The 21,514-nt window shown below is 32.8% G+C and overlaps 2 protein-coding genes across 2 annotated transcripts; one reads left to right on the top strand and one right to left on the bottom strand.

Annotated features, from left to right (window-relative positions):
* Window positions 1–1,730: 1,730 nt before the first annotated feature.
* On the top strand, window positions 1,731–5,572 carry LOC131929658 (uncharacterized). The gene is made up of 3 exons (XM_059285965.1): window positions 1,731–1,837; window positions 2,374–5,253; window positions 5,454–5,572. Exons 2-3 carry the CDS (start codon window positions 2,398–2,400, stop codon window positions 5,532–5,534), a joined length of 2,937 nt encoding a protein of 978 aa, XP_059141948.1. The 5' UTR covers window positions 1,731–1,837; window positions 2,374–2,397; the 3' UTR covers window positions 5,535–5,572.
* Window positions 5,573–7,113: 1,541 nt separating this feature from the next.
* On the bottom strand, window positions 7,114–21,120 carry LOC131929666 (acetyl-coenzyme A synthetase, cytoplasmic). The gene is made up of 16 exons (XM_059285987.1): window positions 20,591–21,120; window positions 17,862–17,953; window positions 17,161–17,264; window positions 16,214–16,286; window positions 15,843–15,918; window positions 15,474–15,606; window positions 15,270–15,382; window positions 14,980–15,172; window positions 14,741–14,874; window positions 14,079–14,211; window positions 13,937–13,993; window positions 13,686–13,766; window positions 12,336–12,444; window positions 11,528–11,727; window positions 10,092–10,137; window positions 7,114–9,906 (listed from the first exon to the last, which is right to left on the bottom strand). Exons 1-16 carry the CDS (start codon window positions 20,950–20,952, stop codon window positions 9,707–9,709), a joined length of 2,106 nt encoding a protein of 701 aa, XP_059141970.1. The 5' UTR covers window positions 20,953–21,120; the 3' UTR covers window positions 7,114–9,706.
* Between the last annotated feature and the right edge of the window lie 394 nt (window positions 21,121–21,514).

Raw genomic sequence — 21,514 nt, 5'->3', positions numbered from 1 at the left:
CCACAGGTTAAAAGTTACAACGTGAAACATCGACAAAGCGCACAAGCAGAGATAGCTGTTCTTTAAGACGAGTATCGATATTTTCTCAATGTATCGAGTTTTGTTTTTCTTTTACCAAGATGAGTCGCTTTATTCCTACGTATCCGACTACCCACATTACGTTTTTTTTCCCCAAATTTACATACCAGGCTTAATGTGGGTGGGGTGGGGCGGCTCACTCAAGTCCTCCCATCGCCAGCCATTTCAGGTCAAACAATTACCCGGCGAACCTGCACACACTGAGGTGTGACACTAATGTCTTCCTGTCGCAGTTCAGGTGGGTGATAACTCACTTACATCAACCGTGGTCTCAATTGTAACAATCAATAATGGTGAACTTTGACCTTTATTTTTTTCCCAATTTAATTCAACAAAGAATACCTTACCCTGTGACCGCAGCCCTGTCCGCTAGGGCAATGTAAAACTGGAAACTCTTTTGTAGGGCATGCAAAATATCCCCCCTTTCCCCCCCCCCCCCACCTCTTCCGGCATGCCCCCAAACTGTCTCCCTCGCAGAAATTCTACCCTTTTTTACATTTGTTGAGTCAGTCATTTACCTGTACGCAGTGTTTAGAAGAGTTTAGGTAAGTCAATTTTTTAATGCTTTTCTATTTGTACTCTGTTTAATAACAATGCATATTGTAATGTATCTTCAATTGTACAGCTATTAACACGTTAACACCGTAATATATATATATATATATATATATATATATATATATATATATATATATATATATATATATATATATATATATATATATATCAGTGGCGTAGCCAGGATCGTCAGGGGGGGGGTTCCAATTTTTACCCGGGGACAAACTTTCGATTTGCACACCCCCCCCCCTCAAACTTTCGGTTTGCACCCCCCCTCAAACTTTCGATTTGCACCCCCCCCCCCTTATACTTTTTATATATACCGAGGGGTCTATGGGGGGGGGGGGGTTATGACATCTTCCCTTGGCTTGGCCCCAGGCATCAAAATAGCTCTGCACGCCACTGTCCGGTTCTTCTTCTTCGTTCTTAATTATTAGTGTTGAAGGGGATCGAGATTTATCTGCCAGTGGGTTTGAACTCGAGACTTCACTGTCCGGTATTTTCGCTAATTTTGTTAACTTTACCTTTAACCCTCAAGATTAAATTGTAGCTGGCAAGAAGTGGCCGGACGTAACTATTCGCGCGTACAGTCTTTGCATTAGTGGCGGGGGTTTAGGGCCTAACAGGACAAGACCCCAATACTAATTAACTATTATTAGCTAGGCTAAAGCTAAAAAACGGAATAAGATTAGGCCCTAGGCCTAAGAACCTGTTAGAATTTAAGTACATATATTATGATAATGAACGCGCCAAAAAAATTCCCTTGAGGTTTCATTCTTTACCGAAACAATTAAACAATGACACATTTTTAAAAATTAGCTCACATTAATGCATAACTTTCAAAAACGTTTTGATAAATAGTTATTTTAATATTATACATTTAGATTTACATTCTATTAGCTGCCAGTGGTTTTTAACTAAATTGTAAAAACCAGTAGATCTGACTTTCGCTTGTTGTTTGTTACATTGATGTTTAAAGCAAATCTATGTTTTTATATTTTTTTGCCGCCTATTCCTTTCTGTATACGTTTATGCCTAGGCTAAGGTTTAAGGCCTCCCCTGTCTATTACATATAGAATATAGAGATATACATAGAGTATTACTACATCTAGATCTACAATCTAATATCTAGATCTATACGTAGGCCAAACTAGTTACTACAGGCTCTTTACTTGACCTACACTCGACTTTTTAGTCCATAGTAAGTATCTAGTGAATTCTAGTGGTCTAGTATTACTAGTATTAAGTAAGGTTCTAATGACACAATCTATCTCAAATCTGCTAATCTCATACTCAATCATTGATAATATCAATGATATTCATTATGTTTGTGGTGTATGATACTTTATATTGTTCACCACTCATTATTAGCGCAAAAATAGATTCTAGTTCCAGATCTAGATCTAATATCAAAAACAGAATCCATTATTTTAAATAAAAACACTAAAACAGTGGTTTGACAATGTGTTGAAAGAGGAGCAAAATTTAGAAAATTACCATTTTGTATTCCCTCAATTTCAATGTTTTCAGTTTGTTTAAAAGTAGATCTAGACTCTAGACATATCTAATACATATTACATAAGTGATAAATATTAAATAGGCCGTATTTATTACTATTGTTTATCAGGAGCAAAATATCCTGCATTTAAAAATGATTTATAAAATTTTTTTTTTTTTATTTCATTTTATTTTAATGAGCAATATTCGACAGTATTTATTGTTTTTGTCTCTATTTAGATCTAGAGCAGGTAAACACAAAATATGTATTGTGAAAATACAGAAATCAACCACCCAGATGGTATGAAAAGTCTAACAGACTTTCAAAATTTAGAGGTAGCTCCTGGTACACTAGTTTTCACTGACAACCCTTCACCAGAAATAAAAGAAGAATCTACAGAGTTGGAGGTGACACTTTGCTCTTGTGCATTTTGCCCATTCACTACAACAACATTTGTTGAACTAAACAAACATCTTGAAGAGAATGTCCATGATGCAATGCCCAGTGAACAAGTTATAAATAATTCAAAAGCACAAAAGAATTATCCCTCAAGGGACAAAATGCAAGTCTGTGCACTTGATAAAGTCAGTTTTAATCAAAGTCCACAAGATTTAAATTTATCACATAGTGCATTGAATTATATTCATGTTCAAGCAGATAAAGACAAATGCTATGGGTGTGAACTGTGTCCATTTTTAACCTATAGTATTGAGATTTTACAGCTGCATATGCAAAGTAAGCATGGAAACTTCCCAGCTAAAGTATGTCCTGTTGTGGTTACAAGACAAATGAGCTCTCAGATTCGATTAGAAGATGCCATATTTTACAAATCAATGTCAGATAATAATTTATTTGTTAATGAGATGCTTTCTCCTCCTTCTTTTTCAAATCAAAACTTAAATACTCTCCAACCATTTCACAACAATTTTCCTGTAGCAACCATTGACAAGCATCAGTGCAAATGTGATTCCAGTAATGAAGTGATCAGTCTACTATCAAATTTCTTTAAAGTTGCTAATAATGCCTTTCTGCAAAATAGCTCAACTCAGTTAGAAAAGAACCAAAGCTCATCTTTAAACAAGTCTCATGAGAACTGTTCATGTGGTCATGGCAATGCTACTCTGAAGAATCAGTCACTAGCAGGGGTTAAAGACTTCAGTGAATCATACAGTCACCATCAGCCTTCTAGCACATACACACAGAACATTGCCAAAAACTCTGTGTCAAACAGTGTTAATCATGAGAATAATGTAACAGCTGACCGACAGATAATGCCAAATGACTATAGCCTGGAAACTCAGAACGTACAAAGCACTCACAGTAACATTATTAGGAATTATCCAGATGTGAAAAGTAAACAAGGTTTTTTACCTCCTGTCCAACAGCGTGCTTTTGTTCAAGTACCACCTGTAGGTGTTGATCAAGGAGCTAAACAAAGTATACCCACAGAATTTGTGCCAGTTGAGAAACACCCACCTTCTGCCATAAGGAGTTATAACTCCTATAATGAAAGAATACCTATTTCAGGAGGGAATAGTAGACAACAGCAAGCACCGTATACCCACACATATGAGACAGCAGATCCCCATCAGAACAAAGAGAAAACACCACATTACTCCCAACCAAAAAGAATCAAATTTGATGACAGTGATTTGATGGACCACTTCTCACAAATTGGTGCAGCCAAAGACACAAAAAATAAGCCAATCACACAGAAGCAAAAAGATACTCCCATTCCTGCATCTACCTTGAAATTTTCTTATGTTTGTTTACACTGTGGACAAGACCAAGGATTTTTAAGCAAGCTAAAGATGCATGTGAAATCCAGCCATAGCAACTCTGTTCTGATTCCTTTAACCAATATATCTTCAGGGCAGCTGTACTTCATGTGTCCACAAGCCAACTGCCAAACTTTGACTTGTGTGGAAGCTCAAATTGCTGAACATGTCTCAAAGTGTACGCAAATACAAAAGCAGGTTATTTTTTCTGCCATAGCCAATCTTAAATCCATAAGAGTTAGTCATTGTGAGATCAGGAAAAACATAAATCAACCAAATTTTTCTAATCAAACAGTTGATAATATTAAATCTACTCAAACTGTTATAGATCAAAGTAATAGGAAAACTCCAAACAGAGATTTTTCAAGGCCATTACAGTCAAAACAACAGACAAATAAACTCATTTATACACAAAGGTCAGCTAATGCAGTAATTAACTCATTACTGCCTCCCAACCTGCCACCTCAGCTTGACCAACAGAAACCACATTGTGATTATATAGGGGAAAAGTCAACAGAAAAACAAGCCATTTATGAAGAAAATCCTCCTAGCCTAACAATCGCTTCTAGTGGACCAAGTGAAATGCCCAGAGTGCCAGACAACCTGCCACTTGAGCGTGGTCAAGAGAAATCACGTCCGCTACCTGATGATCCAGTAAAAAAATCAACTGAAAGCCCAGTAGTAGGTGAACAAAGGCCACGCACCTTGTCTCTTTCTTTAACTCCTATAAGCACATCGCACCTGAAAACAGAAACAAAACCTGACAACACTATTGAAGAAAGGCCTCCTCAAAAGGGTTACAATGAAAAGGCTGATGAAAATAAACAGCTTACGTCAGAAAAGAAGAAAACACCACACTCCATAGCATCGGAAGGGAATGACTTAGAATCAGAAGAAGAGCAGCCAATAGAAAAAACACAGAAAAGACAGTGTACACGGAGGAAAACTAAAAAGAAAGAAGCCAAAAGTGAACAACAATCAACTGTTCAAAATACCAAAAAGTCTGGCAAGAAAGCAAAAAAACAAGATTCTACAGATCTTTCTAGTAATAGTTACAAATGCTGGCTCTGCAGCTACAAAAGTGATGCAAGCATATCAGTTAAAAAGCATATAGTGAGGCAGCATTCTGAAGGATTGTGTGCCATTGATATCACAGGTTCTGAGACCACTGGAATTACACAACTCTTATTGTTTTGTCCAAAGAACTGTACCTATTCAACTGACAGCCTTGAAGAATACCTAAATCATGCAGAAATGTGCAAGAAAAAGAATATGGCATCAGATCATGGTAGAAGATATACTTACATAAATAAAATTTTTATAGACAGCATATACCCAGAGGTCAGTTATATTTTATTTTTATTTCATTCTATTAATGTATAATTTAATTAAGGGGTTTTGATATTTTTTAACATGTATCAATGTTATGTGTGTGGTCCAGACAGAAACACACAATTCGTGTGAAATCCTTACAACATGATCACTTACCATATAAAGTTCATTGTCTCATGTTTGGAAATACTTTTTTTTACTATCTGCAGCTCCTGAACACAAATTCTAGTGTCTTGGTGGATGAGGAAGAACCAAGTGAAATTGTTAAAAAGTTCATCACTCAGGACTGATTTACTCTACAGCCTTATATGGAAACCTTCAAAGTAGAGGTCAGAGTGTTCTAAATTTGTTTCTCTGTTTTATAATATATAAGCAAGTAGGCTGCCTTAGAACTGGCATAATACAAAATAAATTATTTAATTTTTAAAATTTGTGATAATTGATTACTTTACTTTGTTGTAAATCACCTACTTAAGTTTTTTCACTTAAAGACAACCAGTCTTAAAAAGTCATGCTTGCTGATTGTTTTAAACATAAGTGTCAATGTTTGTTCTGTTAAGAAATAACATCTGTTGATGACAGTTATGCTTCTTTTCTATATGTAATCATTTTGACTGTTACTGAAACTGACAACCTGATTAAAACAAATAGTACACCTTCTAGCAGAACACGTGTTAACTAAAAGTATGTTGTGTTGCAGGTGTCAATACATAATCAATTTAAGATCATTGTTAACCATACTATTTTTTGTTTAGAAAAAAATTATTGGTTCTTATTTGATTTAAAATACATTCTTTTACTGATTTTTATGTTTTTGTAACTTAAAAGTATGTTTTAATTATTTTAAGCACATTTTATCTCCAGGTAATTTCTGACAGCATTAAAACTTGCTTGATTTTATTTTTTTTATTTATGTATCTAAGATTAGCGAAGGCTAAACTTTTCAAAGATATCTTTGACATCACCACCTTCAATTGATGTCATTTTGCTAATAAGTTGTTAAGGAAAATGTTGTTGATAATGTTTTATTAAGCCAAACAGGCCATAATAGTAATAGAAATAACTTGATTATGATTTTAGTATACCCTAATATGTAAATTATATCACTAAAATTGTATTGTGTCAGTAGATACATGTAGATCTAATTATTAAGGCATTCTTTCAAAATTACTTGCATTTTTTAATTAACTGTACATTTTTTAAATATACAATTGGCTTTTACTTAAAATAATTTGTGATAATTATTGTTCATGCAAGTATTGCATGCTTATTATTGAAAAAGACATTTTAATAATTATTTTTTGTATCTTTAGGTTTTTAAAAAAATTATTTGTACTTTTTTTTATTTGTACTACATTCTCTTATTTACATGGGCAAAGAAGCCAATAATTTTTACTTATCTAAAATAACATTTTTATAATGATCACCTCAAGGGAGGTTATTCTTCCAATGTAATAAAATTATAATAGGATAAATAAATGTTCATAGTAGGCCTATATGTTTATTCCACTTGCCATGAATCAAGCAGATAACAGAACATGCATATCTATAAAATAAATCATTTTAATTTCTATGTATAAAGTAAGGCAATTTGCACTTCTAATATTGTTTTATTTCTACTTAAGACTTTGAAAGTGAAAAACTACACCACTGATCAGCTTTACTTGTTTTACTTCTGCATTTTATCATTAAAATAAAACTGAAGAAACTCTTTTGATTCTTTTTTACGTCCACTACAATTTTCAGTGTTGTAATCATGATAATATATTTAAATCATTGTTTTAACATTCTGAAAAGTGTCAAGTGTGAATGGGAGGCATGGCTTTTAAAAAAAAAAATAATCAAGCAAACACAAGAACACTTTTCTAAGCTAAAAATGCTATTCTTACTTTTAATTTTTCATGCAGGTAACATTGGATACACAGCTAAAATGTAACATTTTTTAAAGTGTACAAACAGCTAATAATGTTTCATCTCTAGCCTTCACATGGTAGACTACATTAACAAAGAAACAGTTAATAAACCATTTAAAAACTCATTGCACAGTTGGTAAAAGGATAAGTATTTCAGAGTATTGTGAAATTTTTATGCAAAATATTTTTCCATTTAATGTACTGCTGATTAAAAAAATATGCTGGAATATATATAATAATGATAGAAAAAGATCATTTTGCTTCTAAATGCTGTCCCTTTATTAACCCTGATGCTGTATTTAATTTTAATACACCAAAAAAGTTTTCATATTGCTTGCTATATTTTACCACATGCAAAAAAAAATAACCTTCAGTTGTTGTTTTCTGTCGGATTTACCATCCAAAAACATACAAATAGTTGAAGTGTGGTTTTGGGTTTCACTTTGTTCACATAACAGATTTCTTTGTTCTAAAACCGGAACAGATTGCTATAATTATTTCTAAATGTACAAAACAACCTTGGAGGGGGGGGGGGGGAGCAACAGAAGTAGATGAGGTTGTAGGAGACAGGTCTTCAAAATAATTGCAATAGCTAATCAGGCTGACAAAACCCTCAACAGTAGAATCTATAAACAAAGGCACTATTAATGGGCAAGTTAAAAATAATTGCATCAATCTTAAGAACAAATCCACAACTTCAAGATTTCAAAAGTAATAAATATTTTCGTATTTTAAGAATATACTTCTCAATAGCATAGGTAAAATCTCACTTGTAAAATTCGTGAATTATTTAGTATGTTATTCATATATATAGTCTACAATTCTATGTTAAAAAAATAATGCAGACATTGAAGCTGAAATACAAGATACATAGTATGTTTGCCTTAAGTATTGCTTGCACAAATAATTATTTTTCTATTAATAATTGTGTGTGGTATCATCATAAAAATACTTTAAATTTTTAAAATGCTTGATTGAAAAGATTTTGTTTGCATTTTCATGAGATTCAAGTGAAATCATGTAAATATCTAAACAAGATTCTGTAAACCCAGATACAAATTTACAGTAAGACAATACTTTCAAATACTTGAATGATTTGCATAAAATGTTTAATACTTAACCTGCACACATTTTTGTACAGCTATAGTCTAGCCTTAGTAAGTTTAGACATTGTGACCCAAGAAGTGAATGTTGCAGAACATTTGAACACACTGATCATGATATCTGTAAGTGGATAAGGCTGGTTAAGAAAGCAGCACCCCTGTTGAAAAGCACCAGATGAAATTCTACTAAAGATATCTAATGCAGTCGTGGTAACACATGGTCCAACACTGCTGATATGATGGAATGATACTTCAAATTGGTCATTCATGTCATTAACCAACAAATACTAAAGGCATGTGAGACTAAGAGAATGCATGTCAACTGGCAAGATTTGCATGTTTAAAATCTTGGTTTATTAATTACGATGATCATGTAGTTAACATTTCACTTTGTTCACATTTTAAAAATGCAAGAAAGCTGTGTTGCATGTTAGTATTATTAATATTAGTCTTCTTAAACCTTCCTATTCATGTAAAATTAACTTTTAAAAAAAATCTGTGTTCAATATTTCATTGTAAATAAGGTATAAAATATGTATGTCCCATATGTACAAAGTAGAGCAAAATTAATTTTGAACATGCTAGTGCAAAATGTGCAGGTTTTTTAAAAATTGTTACATCAGTAGACAAGCTTTAGATGAGAAACACCTTTCCCAAAGTCAAAAAACGTTCATACTTCATTAAAAAATAATGACAAATTCTTAATTCTTTTACTACGTGTAAAAATTACTTTCCTAATGCCTTAGAATAATGAACAGCCAACTATGGTATCTAAAACACAGAACATTTTTTTTTGGCTAACTGCAAGTTTTACAACAATAAAATGCATTAATTCTAACATAACATTTATGTAATAAAAATAGAAGTAGCTATTGTATCAATGGTTACATGAATAGAATAATAATACAATATGGTAAAAATTTGTCGGTTTAATGTTTGATCCTGGTATGTGAGTTGATATATTAGATGAATAATTGATATTTAGTCAACTAGCAAACAAAAATTCAACATTGATAGAATATAACATTCAAAACATTTTGCATTATAAATGAAATGGTTAATGATCTTTCAACAATTTTTTTTTAAACAAAAAGCATAAAATGTTTTTAAAATTCAGCATTATCTCAAATCTTGTGACAAAGGGAATGCTTCCTGCCCTATGTCAATGGACATCAGAGCAAAATTTTTAAAAACAATGTATGGATTATTTAATCTGACTATGGATTGTAAAGAGGAACTTGACTTGCTATCTCTAATCACAATCAACAATTACAGAGCAAATTTAAACCAATAAAGTTGTAAAACTTCCTACACACCATATGATAAAATATATATTTTTATAAACATTCATACTATGGTTAGTCTAACTTTTAAAATAAATAACCAACCTTCAATTACAACCCACAGGTAAAACTAAGACCTGTAAAATATCCACCATGCTAATCTTTAAGCATCCTTAGGTCTTAAGTTGAACAGAGTTTCAATAACAGATTCATCAGCCAAAGTAGATGTGTCACCAATATCTCTATCATTGACAGCAATCTTGCGTAAAATGCGGCGCATGATTTTTCCAGATCTGGTTTTGGGTAGTGCTGGTGCATGCTGAATATAGTCCGGTTGAGCAAATGGCCCTATTTTCGATCTCACTATAAAAAGTAAAAACATAAATCAACATATAAATCAAAACAGGTAGTTATCTAAAGTAAAAAAGATAGGTGATAATATCAGGGCAAAATGTTACATCAACATCCATATCTTTTTTTAAAGTCATTACTTAAAAAGCTTGTCTGGTACACTTAAACTCTGTTAATAAAATATTTAAATTTCTTACCAGCAGCTGTTAACTCTTTAACAAGATCATCATTAAAAACTTCACCCTGTAAACAATAAAGTTTTCACGTTTTATTTTATAACCCACTGTGTTTTTTGACTAATAATAATACACTAAACAATACTGTACTTAAGTGGAGCCAATCTGTTCATTATTGAATATTGTAATAATTTAATATAAGATGACCAAATGTTTACCCAGGGAGTGTTTGACTAAATCACATAAGCTTATCAGTTATTTAAAACTATGAGAATACATATTTATATAATAACTAGGCATGCTGCCCAGCTTCGCTTAGGCTTTCGAAAACATTGAGAATTTGAATGCTTAATTAATTCGCCCGAGGGTCGGTCTACGACCTCAAGAGTTATGAAGAGGTTCCTCCGTGGACATTTTTTTTCGATTTATAGCTCATATAAGGTACCGGTCAGTCGAGGTCAGTTTTGACCCCTTCATCGTAGACTTTTCGGCCAACCGGCCCCCGTGCTCTGTCGCCCCAAGGCAAGATCCTGCCAAATTTGAAGCGCCTGCGGCGCCGGGAAGTGCCTTATCGGACACCCGACAATCTAGATCTAGATCTAGAATCCTAATTGAATTTTTATTTTTAAGTTTAGTCCGAGCAAAATTTAAAAAAAAAATACATTAACCAAGTTGACTTGGTGTGTCTCGAACCCGCACCACCTGCGTGGTTTATAGTACACTAACATCTCCGCTATTTAGGCACCTTATAAAATGCAGAGAATGAAAGACGTATTTTAAAATCTTAACTTACGCGAATATGCCTATTCTTTCAAATTAATTTTTTTATCCCAAATTAGCCAGTTCCAAACAAAGATTTTGTATAAATAAATGTTATGAGTTTAGGCCGGAAAAATTGTATTGTATACATTTCATAGTGTACGTAGATCTAAATCAAATTTGAATGAAATAGTTCATTTCTTTTTTATTCTAAACACGGCAGATGGCGTCATTAGTAAGCAATAGTGTCGTCACAGTTTTATGCGTTCTTTTACACATCTATTAATGCTTTTCCGGTTGCATAAATAATACTGTTTCTCTACATTCGAATACGCCTTTATTTTATATTTTTCTTCTTTAAATAAAATTGTGGTTATACATTTAAAACATCTAACATATTATTTTCAACAAAAGTCCGTATAAAGTTCTCCATATATCGCTGCCGTTTCTGACGTGATGTCCGGCGAAAATTTTTTGCGGACAGAGAGAGAGAGAGAGAGAGAGATGTGCGAACGTGGCCCATTATAGATTTAGATGCATTTTTAGAAATTCTATTCAATTAAAGGGAAAAAAAATATGTTACAGTAAAGGGAACAAAATTAACTAAGGGGACAGAAATTATTTAAAGATGACTAATGGTGTAAATAATTAAACTTAGCCTATTGTCTCTAGTTAAACAGAGAAATAATTGAAATCACCTCTTTAAGAGTAACAAAGCAGTAAATACATTCTCCTTTGATGTGGTGAGGATGGGATACAGAAGCTGCCTCAGATACAGCTTCATGTTCAATAAGTGCGGACTCCACTTCAGCAGTACTGAGCAAATGGCCAGACACATTCACCATATCATCAATGCGTCCTGTTATCCACAGGTAGCCATCTTCATCCCTCTTCGCACCTTAGATTAGTAGTGAGTATAAAATATAGTAACAAAAGTAAGTGATAATATTAGCCAATAGAGACTCATAAAATTAAGAATTTTTTTTGCGAAGGTTCAACATTTGCTACTAATGTGTCACATCTAACAGTTATTACCCATCATGTTTTTATTAATTATTATTATGCAAAAAGGGTCTCTAAGCTGTTCATGCTTAAATATATATTACAAGATCTTTTTCTTATTTTACTCTATGTTGAGTTTCTGCAAATGCTTCTGCATTATAGTAGTTTTTAATTTATTATATGGAATCAGCTAATTAAATAGAACCTATACAATAATAATAATTACAAAAATGTTCCTGAGGAAGACTCACACCTCATACTTGCACCACTAATATAGATAATTAAATATTGCTATGAACAACAGAATTTCTTTGAATATAACATTTTTATTGTATCAAGTATATTTTATGATTTTTAATAATAATGCGTGACAAACATATTTTTAGAATAATTTCAAACAAAAGTGGTTAGGGATTATCTCTCCTAATTTAGTATCTGGAGAAGGTTCTGGAAAAGGCTTTCATAGCAAACAAGTTAAGCAAGACAGTAAACTGCAGTACTTACCATCACCCGTAGTGTAATAACCAGGGAATTTTTTGAAGTAGGTAATCTCAAATCTTTCATGATTTCCAAATACAGTTCGCATAATTCCTGGCCATGGCTGCTTAAAAACCTGGCAAAAAAGGTGGAATCAACTCAGCTAAAAGTCTCACTTTCACAGATGAATTTAACATAACAGTATGAAGAAATTGAAATGTATTTAATGTGAAACCTAGTGACATGTATAGCTTATACCACAAAACAAATTTTTAACCATTTTACTACAGAAGCCATTTGTCATACAAATGTTCTATTTTTTGTATAACTGCTTACATCTAGTTCAGGGGTCTCCAAACTACGGCCCGCGGGCCGGATGCGGCCCGCGAGGTCCTCTCATCCGGCCCGCGGAGATCATTTTTGTCCACGGAAAAACCGTTTGTTGGTGATGGCTGAGGAACTTTACCCAGAAAAATCAAAGACATGTCAGGAAGAAACTGGCCCCTAAACTGAAATTCGATAGTCAATGCGGCCCTCGGACTGAAAAGTTTGGAGACCCCTGATCTAGTTCAATAAAAAATCTGGATTTAGAAAAAAAACTGACGACAAACTTCCATTTTGTTTTATATTTTTAGCATGGATTAGTTTTACAAGATTTTTTGAAACATAATGTCAAGATTTACAGTTTTGAACTAACTTCATTTTTTAGTATATTAAGAGATGTCCCTGGACTATATTATAATTGGGATATGTGTAATTTAGAAGGAAATGAATAATAGCATTGCTAATACTTTATTTGGTAATTAATACAGTAATGTGTAGACCAGAGCAGCTCAGAAGATAAACATTTCCAGTAAATGGTTGTAGCGTTCTGCTTTCCTATGGCCACCACCACAAGGCCTTATTATTACATGCAGTTCATTTTACTGTTGTTAAAATTAAGTTTGTTTGGGATAAGGTTTTATTGTAAATTTCTTTAAAAAGGGCCCCTTTACTTAAGATGAAGTCAGAAATGTGCTGAAAACTGACAGAGTTTAAAGGTTAAATTCATTCTAGCTGATCAAACATACAAGTTGATTTTTTTTAAATATTTAAGACTGTTCCATAAACTTTAAAAGACATGGGCAGATTTGAAAAGGTTATGTTTTTATAACAGAGCAAAGAAATATGATTTAGCCTGCTTTAAACTTAATTCGCTTTAGTTGTTTAACAGATGGCAGCAAGAGCAAAATAAAATGTGACTGATTTTTCAAATTTTGTTTTTACCACGATCTCTTATTAATTTTAAATTAATATCATATTAATCTCAAATACACAAAGCAACCACAAAATGTAACAGAATCGAACAGAATCCATAGAGAACTTATTGGTACTTACAAGGTAACCTTCACCAGGTCCCACAATTTCTTTACCTTCATCAGTTAGGAGAGCAGGTACAATACCAAAAAATGGGAATGTCTGAAGATATAATGAAGTAAAATTTGACTCTACAAAAGCTGAATGAAAACTTTATTTTAAAATAAAGCCATCAATTTTGCTGAATCAGTCATAGAGATTTATAGTAAATGTAACTTATTAACTAAAATTTCAATCTCAAACATAATTTTCCTCAAGAAAAACAAACCTACTGCTGATCCAGGTTTTGTTTTTGTTGCCGCAGGTAACGGTGTTATCACATGACCTCCCTATGAACAAGATTGGAAAACCTTCAGTAAAGGTATAACAGAGATCTTCAAGAACTAAATATTTGCTAAAAATTAAATAACTCACTGTTTCAGTTTGCCAAAATGTGTCAACTATTGCACACTGACTGTTGCCGACTACTTTATAATACCACAACCAAGCCTCTGGATTAATGGGTTCCCCGACTGTTCCAAGAATTTTCAGAGAAGATCTGTCATGTCTGATTGGTTTAAAAATGGAATTGTTATTAAAACAGTTACTTTTGCAAATTTTGCAATAAAACCATATCAAGGTTGTATTTATTTTATTAGGTATTTATTAAGAGGAACATGCGGTCTAGGCACAGCTGCAGTCAGAGGATTTTCACATCAAAATATACATAGATGATAGCTTTAACTTTGCATCTTTAGTAACTGTCACTGCAGCATAAATGATGACACTCAACAAACAAAACAAATGGCACATCTATTCACAGATGTGACTGCGATACACCCTGACACCACAACATATTAAATGAGATGAAAACCCATAACTTACCATAACAACAAACAGCACGGGACTGACTAATGGATTATCACCATTATTCTATCACGTCACTTTATATCATATTATTTTCACACTACACAAATCACCACAACAAACAGTCAACCATTTATATTCTCCAACCCACACTACACATCCTACTTAAACTTCCTAGTAGCAGCTCTATACACCAAGACAATACTGAGCAGTTTGTACAGTTAACTTACTTTGTGACACAGCTGTCCCCATACTTCATTAGGGACCGGATAGCAGTAGGAGCAGTATAAAACTTGGTTACTTTGTATTTCTCAATCACAGCCCAGAATCTCCCAGCATCAGGGTAAAATGGAGTTCCCTCAAACTAAAACAACAACAAAACAAACAACAACATGAAATAAATGTATTCAAAACATTCGTTGATATTAAAATATCTATGTATATTATAACTTTAAAAGATCATGCTTACAATGATACCCGTAACTCCATTTCCCAATGGACCATAACAGACGTAAGTATGTCCAGTGATCCAGCCAACATCAGCCGTACACCAATAGATGTCATCAGGCTGTAAATCAAACACATACTTGCAGGTAGCAGCAGAGTACAGCATGTACCCTGCTACTGTGTGCAACACACCCTTGGGTTTGCCTGTAGATCCACTGAAACGTTTCGGAGAAATAAAAATAATAATACTTTTCTCGCATCTGGAGAACAATATGAATGTAACTATTTCTGTTATATAATGTTAACACTTGCCTGGTGTAGAGCATAAAAAGAGGATCTTCTGCATCCATCCATTCTGGATCACAGTATGTATGAGCTGTCCTCATCAGATCATGCCACCACAGATCACGATCTGACCAATGAATCTAAAAAATAATTGACATCAAACATAAAAACATAACAAAAAAAATACCCAGTGGATTGTCTTTCAAAGGATAAAAAATATGTATCAAGTACCTTTAATTTTGAACAGGGTCTTTTCCCAACAGGGCAATCATCAGTAGTTGCCCCTGTGTTGTTGGCGTTGAACCCAATGTCATTGGGTTGACTGAGGTGACGTACCACTATACATGTGTCCACAGGCTTACCCCTAATTCATGCAATAAAAATAATTTACTTATTAAATCATAAATATTTTTACAGAACCGGTTATTTGATGCAATATGGGCTGCAAAAAAATAATAATAAACATCTCTAGTTTTAGCTCTTTTAATTGTATCACATTCTTATCAGTTTAAGTTAAATGAAACTTAAACGAATTACAAAAATTGTCTTACAAGCAAAAAGATGATAATGTAAGTATTTTCAAAATACATCATTACTTACTTTTCTCTGCAAATGTCCAGAGCTTTATCAACGATTGACTTCAGATTCAACAATTTAGACCCCCGCCACACTCCATCTATTTAAACACATTTCAAAGTATTGATGAAATGAAAGATTAAATGTTTTATAGCCATTCTGTTCTTTGTTCATTAATTATCTTAGATATAGTACTTACATTATTTAATCCTCAACATTATTGATTTATAATAGAAATGCAAAAAAAAAAACTTATTTTTTATTTTGATACAAAAATTTCTAATTTAACTACACCAACAAAAATGGTTGCCATCAAATGCAATAGGTGTAGCACAAATCAGCAGCTGCTATTTCTGAATTCTATAAATAAATTTACATAAGTGACAACAACATACCAGCAGTTGCAATAGCACAACAATTTGCATCCACAATACGCTCACTAAGGGATTCTGCTGAAAATCCTGCAAACTAAAGCAAGTTAAATTCAGGTGATAAAAAGAAAAGATATTACCTGTAAATGAACATTTATTTTATAAATTTATCATTGTATTGTAAAAATTTCTTCATATTTCATTAACACACCATTTGATTTTAATGATGAGCTTTGTCTTCCAAAAGGAGTCAAATGATTGGTTATCTCCCTTTATTGATATATGACCACAAAATAAAATATTTTTTGGAACAAAAAATGAACTAATTACTTAATTTTCTAATTTATACAAATATGTTTATACCTTAAAATTTGTGTGCTTATTAATTACTGATTAAAGTATCTGTTTTTTTTTTTTTTGATAATTTAAATACAAAAGTGATGTTTTTCTTTTAAAATATAACCATGTAAATGGTAGTTATTTCCCTTGAATGGAGACACCAGCAGGAAACCCCTTGTCCCTGCCATGAATATATTTAACCAGAGATAATATGTCTTATCAGCTGCTTCTCACACTATTTACACACTTAATCTGTCCTGGGCCAGTTAAGTAGAGAGGCACACATTCTGTGCCCTAACCTTAACAACCCCACACCAAACAAACACCCAAGCATTACATTTCCCCCCATTGACCTAGTAAAGTCTTTAAGTTCTGACAAATTTGACCTTTTGACTAATCGAAATAAAGAGGTTGGAAAACTAATCAGACCATTCATGTTATCACGCTTGACCTTAACCTACTTTTACCATCAGCTGAGCTTTTAATACTGCAAGTACACCACTGATTAAAAATTAAATGCTTTGTTTTATAGTTAAATCCTAAGGAATGGTGGTTTAGTTTGATAAGCAAATTTTAAAGGGTACATATAACTAAAATTTATAATACAGTGTTTAATAACTGTACATACTTACCACAATTGAATGTACTGCACCAATGCGAGCACAGGCAAGCATACATACAACTAATTCAACAATCATTGGCATATAAATTGCTACCCTATCCCCTTTCCGGACACCTGAGAAACAATTATTGGATGAAAGTTAAATTAACATCTAGAAAAATAATACAATTTTTAAGAATGTTAAAACAAACTGAACTAGAACAAGTTTAACAAATGTAAATTAACAAAGGCTTTTTTTATATTTATAGTATCAAACTTTACTATTTATTTCTGATATAAAAAGTAAACTACTGATTTGAGCCTAAAAAAAATTAACACTACCCTGCCTAAACATTTCTAAGATCAGTTTTTTAAAAGTGAAATACATTTATAATTTACATTAACTCAGGATAAATAGTATTTTAGGATTTAAAAAAAAAAAAAAAAAATATATATATATATATATATATATATATATATATATATATATATATATATATATATATATATATATAAAATTATTTCTACTCTGGTAAAGATCTATTACTAAGAGTATACAACAAGTTGGTAATATTTGTATGCTAGGTGCAGATGAATAAAACTAAAAATGGAAGTCACAGAAACCTTATAAAGGTATGATTAATTTAGCTTGGCTTTAACTTCATATACTAGAACTACAATTAATATAAGAAAAAGATTGATAGAACTACACATACACACAAAATTAATTACCTAAGCTTTTCAACACATTTGAGCATTTACAGACTTGTAGCAAGAGCTCACTGTAAGTTATCTGGCCATGGTCCCCTGGATCATTACCTTCCCTAAACAAAATTAACAAAAATGCAAGCTTGTTTAAAAATGAAGCTTACTAGAAGCATGAACTTTAATATAAGTTAATCAGTTTCAAAATCATCCAGGGATGTCATCTATCTTTTCTTAATACATCCTTTATCTTGTAAGTTTAATATCCATAGATCTGCCTTCATTTACTTGGAATCTTGAAAGTCAGTAGATTATAAAGAACTGAGTCAAGTTAAGATGGTGTATGTGGGTGTGGGTTTTCTTAGCGTGATACTAGCATGGTATTACCATGTTTTATCATAACCTGATGATGGTGTGTAACTCTGCTTGAACCTACTTTTCCTGGGTGTTTTGCTATATATTTTTTTTATTATTATTGATATTCAAGACTTAAGTGAAAATATAATGGTTAATCTTGGATTATTGCTATATTATTTTATAAGCCCTTAATTGGATTTTAATATGATGTTCACATGGCGTAACACATACTATGTCCAAATGTTTGAAGACTCCATATAGATAAAGAAAACAATGTTAAAACTATACAGCATATGCTATCAAGAGAAATAATTATAAATAATGTTGTTCATTGTAGACCTACACTAAATCTACTGATTCAATACCAGGTTGTGGAAGAATGGCCATACATATGGAATGCATGGCCAAAATAAGATGAATTTTACAATGAGGTATCAAAAAATAAGTATTTTATGTGTTTAGTACCATGGATTTGTAAAAAAAATAAAAAAATAGTGATGCACTGACCATTTGTATGTAATATGTTTATAATTTAAATATGACAAACCATTCCAGCATAGGTAATTTACTCTAGAACACAAAATATTTTAAAATCTTTCAACTTGCTGTTGTATAAATTACAGTACATTAAACATAGAGACTAAAAACCTAACACTGTTTTAAATAAAAACTATCATGGTAACTATTGTTTAACTACTAGGCCTATATAGAGTTGTTATGTGTTAACTGTTAACTCTATATACTGTAGGCATATAATACAGGCTACAGAAATGAAGTTAAAAAATCATTACAATATTGAATAGGACTAATGGCACAATGTGTAGTGTGTTGATGATACAGAAGTTAAACCGTTAATTTTTCATCTGTAATTTGTAATTACTGGAACAGAAATTAGCAACAATGATTAGCAAAAAAATTATCAGCACCTACTACTCTTGCACGTTCATCTCCTGCCATCAAATCTGAGTTGGCACTGATTTAATGTACACTGCTGATTGCAGGGCCCCTAGAAAAAAATTTCAGTGGAACCCCCAAAAAAAAGGTTCTGTAATAGTCTTTATTAATGGTTTTTTTTTTTAATAATTTGTTGGTAATTCTCTATATTACCATTTCCATCCCCTCATACTCATAGCAAATATCAAGGTGTAAACTTTAGACTTTGAAGGAGATAAACATGCAAAACAAAAATTACAATCTGGCTTTAGGAGCCGCTTGGACACAGCCAGTCCACCCATGCATATTGGCTGGGTTTTACTCACACATAGATTACATAATATTATGATAGAATCTATTCTATAGGCATTGGCCTACACTATACTAATATTAATATACTATACTATAGTATAGTAGTAGTAGGTATAGGCAGAGGCGTAGCGACCCCTCCCGGCGCCCGGGGCGAACATTCAGTTTGGCGCCCCCCCATATATATATATATATATATATATGCGTGTGCGACAGTCTTGAAAAAAAATTAACAATTACGCTGATTGTCGTTCCCTAAAACTTTACTCGACGCCAATTAAATTCCCCCTGAGATGCATTATCCTTTAAAGATGATGATTAGTAATGTCAGAAAAAAAAATTGTAGCGGTGCTAAATGCTAAATCGCTTAGGACAGACTTTTTACGTTTTATCTTTGGAACAGTCTCTGTTATGATATAGTATATATTTGGATTATAAGTTTGTTAGATTAAGGTCATACAATTGACATACAATAGCAAATTATTGTTCACATTGGAATACGATATGTGTATTTCGTTGACTGGTTGATTGTATAATGAAACAAGCTAGAGGAAACACATTTATTTTCTAAGTGTTAAAAGAGTTATCTAGTAACCGATCCAATACAAATCCTGCGATTTTCGTTGGTGAAAAAGCGCCCCCTCCCCTCTCCCCACCATCTTGGACAAAAATGTAACAGTGGATGTTAAACGTCAATAATTTGTGTTTTTATGTTACACAATCGTAAAATACGTTTTAGTTCCATGGGTTCTTTTCTGAGTGATATGGGTTATTTATTCCTTAATTTTTCCGATTTTAGTCTTCGAAAAAGCGCCCCCCCCCCCCATCTAGGAAAGCAGTTTTTCCGGTCACTGTTTCTTAAGGATATACCTTTTACAGTTACTCAATCAAGGTAGAAAGATTAAAATCAGTATGCAAAGGCTCTCAGCCGTTAAATTTCTTTACTTTGACTATTTATAATTCAAAACTGCAGCTTAAAATGAGCTTGTAAAAAATGTTCTACCCCTTTTGGCGCCCCCCTGAGGTCGGCGCCCGGGGCGGCCGCCCTCCCCTAGCTACGCCTCTGGGTATAGGACTATTATAAATTATAATATGCCTATAAAATAACATTTATTTATTTTAAGGCTTTAATCATTACTAATGACTCATTAGCTTACCAGTAAAATGCAACTTTGTCTCCTAGTCCCTGTTTAATATTTCGGTCAAGCATGTTGTATGCAATATTTGTCTTTGCACCTTCCATCCATTTGATGAAGATTGGCCCCTTCCTTACATCAAAATTATAATTTAGGAACTGTCCGGTGGGTTGAGATTCCCAGTGAAACTGCTCGGCTATTTCACCCCAGAAAGCCTCGGGGTCTTGAATAGACTGCTGGTACATTTGTTGATACTGAGCAAAATTTTTAACATGAGCATTTTCTATCAAGTTTTGTGGTGGATCAACTTTCATATTTGGATCGTTGTGGTGAATATGATGATGAGACTCGGAATTAGAGTCAGTGTTGTTAGTGTTATTCATTTTCTGGCATCAAAGAGTATCACCCGATACACAACTTAATTTTTATCCTGATTTTATTTTCCGCACATCAGTAGAACTGTACGAGCAAGTGAAGAACAGTACCGTCGACTCGCATTCCTGTTTTATACTACACACGCCTAGGCCTACACACTTTACACTATCGCTAAATAATGTTAAAAGGTCAGCACCTTGCCAGTTTGGAACAGTTGTTTTGGTGTTGTTTTTATTGAGTTACCTTACAGGTTAAAATAATTTATTTTAGAACTAAAATTAAAAATTTAGTTGGACTTATTTTTAGAAAAGCAAAATTTTCTGAATATAAATACACAATCAGAAATGAATTAGTCATTCAAAGATTAATCTGATTTTAAAAATAAGTCTTGTCAGTAGCCGCTAACTTATCTTACATCACGAAACATTCGACTACGCCACACCGGTAAAATATTGACGAATCAATTAGGCCACATAAGCCAATAATCAAGCTTTGTCGCGCGAGTCCTATATGACCAACGTGTGTTGTCGCGTTGTCAATACAGTACATGGGCAGAGGCTGTACTGTAAA

The sequence above is a fragment of the Physella acuta genome, unplaced genomic scaffold, assembly GCF_028476545.2.
Source record: "Physella acuta isolate Inbredline_101_S28 unplaced genomic scaffold, ASM2847654v3 ptg001661l, whole genome shotgun sequence".
NCBI lineage: Eukaryota > Metazoa > Mollusca > Gastropoda > Physidae > Physella > Physella acuta.
This window is presented reverse-complemented; position numbering and strand designations above follow the sequence as displayed.

Bases quoted from the DNA above. Each gene is read 5' to 3' on its own strand.
- LOC131929658 (XM_059285965.1), top strand. From the start codon at position 2,398: ATGTATTGTGAAAATACAGAAATCAACCACCCAGATGGTATGAAAAGT. The intron at 5,254-5,453 runs GTCAGTTATATT...TACTATCTGCAG, and splicing joins TAGACAGCATATACCCAGAG to CTCCTGAACACAAATTCTAG.
- LOC131929666 (XM_059285987.1), bottom strand. From the start codon at position 20,952: ATGAATAACACTAACAACACTGACTCTAATTCCGAGTCTCATCATCAT. The intron at 14,875-14,979 runs GTAAGCATGATC...TTGTTGTTTTAG, and splicing joins ATGGAGTTACGGGTATCATT to TTTGAGGGAACTCCATTTTA. The intron at 9,907-10,091 runs GTAAGAAATTTA...TACTTTTTATAG, and splicing joins TAAAGAGTTAACAGCTGCTG to TGAGATCGAAAATAGGGCCA.